The 2,597-nt window shown below is 36.5% G+C and overlaps 1 protein-coding gene across 1 annotated transcript; it reads right to left on the reverse strand.

The window, feature by feature from the left end:
- Positions 1 to 1,070: 1,070 nt before the first annotated feature.
- Positions 1,071 to 2,597, reverse strand: LOC307140966 (chymotrypsin A-like; the record flags this gene model as incomplete). The annotated part of the gene is made up of 7 exons (XM_079840807.1): positions 1,071 to 1,232; positions 1,321 to 1,454; positions 1,643 to 1,823; positions 1,940 to 2,018; positions 2,150 to 2,229; positions 2,333 to 2,436; positions 2,546 to 2,597. 7 exons carry the CDS (start codon positions 2,595 to 2,597, stop codon positions 1,071 to 1,073), a joined length of 792 nt encoding a protein of 263 aa, XP_079696933.1.

Raw genomic sequence — 2,597 nt, forward strand, 5'->3', positions numbered from 1 at the left:
CAAGTCAAGTCTCAGGTCCAAGGTTCAGGCTTATTTGTTCATTAATGACGTCATCAGCGAATAGTCAACATCAAATAGTCGACTTTCATCACATAAATGTCGACTTTAAAAAAGTCGCTCAACCCCTTCCTATAATTCCTATAAACGTAGCGTTTATAAGCGCAGCGCTGCTTTGTTTATAAACGCTATAATTATATTCTATTATTGTTATATATTCTATTATATTCTATTATATCCTAGCTATTGTTATATTCTGTTGTGATTTTATGTTCTTATGTACAGCGCTTTGAGAAGTTGCCTTTAAAGGCGCTATATAAAATAAAGTTATTATTATTATTATTATTATAATTGTCTTGTTATAAAAGTGCCACCTACTGACAAATAGTGAATTAGCATATTCACCTAGCCTTTATTTGACCCATATTTTTACGCAGCATACACACAGTTGTAAATATTAACTTGTATATCGACAAGATAAAAGTATATATATATATATATATATATATTTATAAAAGTAACATCATTATATATTATTATAGATTACAAATGAATGGCAGGTAACTGAGTTAATATCAGTTAATTTTTTCTTCTTCTTCATTTTGTCATGTCCTTACAAAAAAAAAAAAGATTTTTGTTCCTACCTAACATGTGATGTTACATATAAAAAATTACTTTCCACTTTTTTGCATAGTCATTCTATTCACAAAGTTAATTTAAAAAAGCTCCAGGCATGCTAACTATAATAACCTATTAGTTGTTATTATTACTTTATGTTACACACATTTGTCATCTCATATGGTTTTGTAGAAGATAGTAACAAACAGGGTCATTTTTTTTCTGTTTTAAAGTGCACTTACAGCAGTTTGAATAATTCATGTTCAGTTTAATTTGCAATTATCAATCAATTATCAATTATTAATTGTCCACTGTAAACAAAGTTACTGACTTACATAGTTATAAATGTTTGGTTTTTTTTCCTACAAAAAAACACAAGCAGGTTGTTTTCTGTCTCAAAATAAAACTTTATTGATGAAAATTATGGCCAAGAACTACTGTATAAACATTGTGCCTTAGTTTGCAGCAACGGTCTGGTCAACCCAGGCACGGAGTTTGGTGACACGGGCGTACACACCAGGCGAGCTGGTTGAGCAGACGCTACTGCCCCAGGACACAATACCAACCAGAGTCCAGACTCCATCCTTCTGACAGACCAGAGGACCACCAGAATCACCCTGAAACATACAGAGGTAAGTCAGATCTTTACAATCTTCAAGAACTTGGCTAATAGAAAGGTAAGTTGGAAAATCAAGAGAGATTCACCATGCAAGAAGAAGCACCAGAGGCTCCAGCACAGATCATCAGATCAGTGATTTTGCTTCCCCAGAAACGCTTGCAGTCATCGTTGGTCAGCAGAGGAAGAGCGGCCTGCTGGAGCAGGGCAGGGGTATCAGGGGCTGAAAGGACAGATTGGCAGCATTTTAAAAGCTTTCAACATAGAAAATATATATCAGGACAGAGATCTAACTCAAGTTATAAAAACTGAACAAATGCTATAATTTATATTAAAACTAAAACAAATGTTCCATCATTGTAAATGCAAAATTATAAAAATGCTGAAATGAAAAGAGATTCTGAAACTCACCATTGTACCTGGTCAGGCCCCATCCAGAAGTCACACACTTCATGCCTCCGGGGAAGTTGTCACTGGTTTCAGCGAGACACACAGGAGAAATGCGCGTGTTGAGCTGAGCGGGAGTGGCCAGCTTGATCAGGGTGATGTCGTTGTTGATGGTGAAGCTGTTGTAGTTGGGGTGCTTGAAAACCTTTGGGAAGAGGACACAGACACATCAGCATTCACTGCAGCAATTTTCATATTCAGTGGCAGCAAATTTCTCATCGTCTGAGTGGTTCAGGTATGAAATATGAAGAGTCAAAGCACCTTGCCAACAGTCATGGTCTGAATGGCCTCAGCGTTGGAGGAACGATCATGCTCACCCAGGATGACACGATGAGAGGTCCTAATACAAAGATTGACATTTTTTACTTTCCGAGTTGCACAGATTTCTTTTACTCAATAGAGAATCATACTTGTTGGTAAAATAATAATAATAATAATAACTTATACTGTTTATATTTGTATTACTCTTACCTGACATTGCAGTGAGCAGCAGTCACAACCCACCACTCACTGATCAAAGAGCCACCGCAGAAGTGGAAGCCAGTGGAGTCCTGTAATGAGACATATTTATTTATGGATGTTTTAGCCAAGACATTTGTTTGTTAGGTTAAAGTTGCTTATATTATCCATAAGTCATCTGTTACAAAGATATACCTGCAGAGACACCTGCCAGGGCCAGGAATGAGGAACTGGCTCCTCACCATTCACAATCCTGGCGTAGCCGGTGATGACAGGGGGGATGGCAGGAACGCCACAGCCTTGAGATTAAAACAAGTATGTAGAAATTGTCATACAAATCCAATCAAACTAAAATTTTATTTAATTATTTTTATTTTTTATTTACAGAACAAAAAAATAGCAACAAACCATAGGCAGTTCCAATGAAAGCAAGACACGACAGAATCCAGATGAAAGCCAT

The sequence above is a fragment of the Gobio gobio genome, assembly GCF_949357685.1.
Source record: "Gobio gobio genome assembly, chromosome: 2".
Taxonomy (NCBI): Eukaryota; Metazoa; Chordata; class Actinopteri; order Cypriniformes; family Gobionidae; genus Gobio; species Gobio gobio.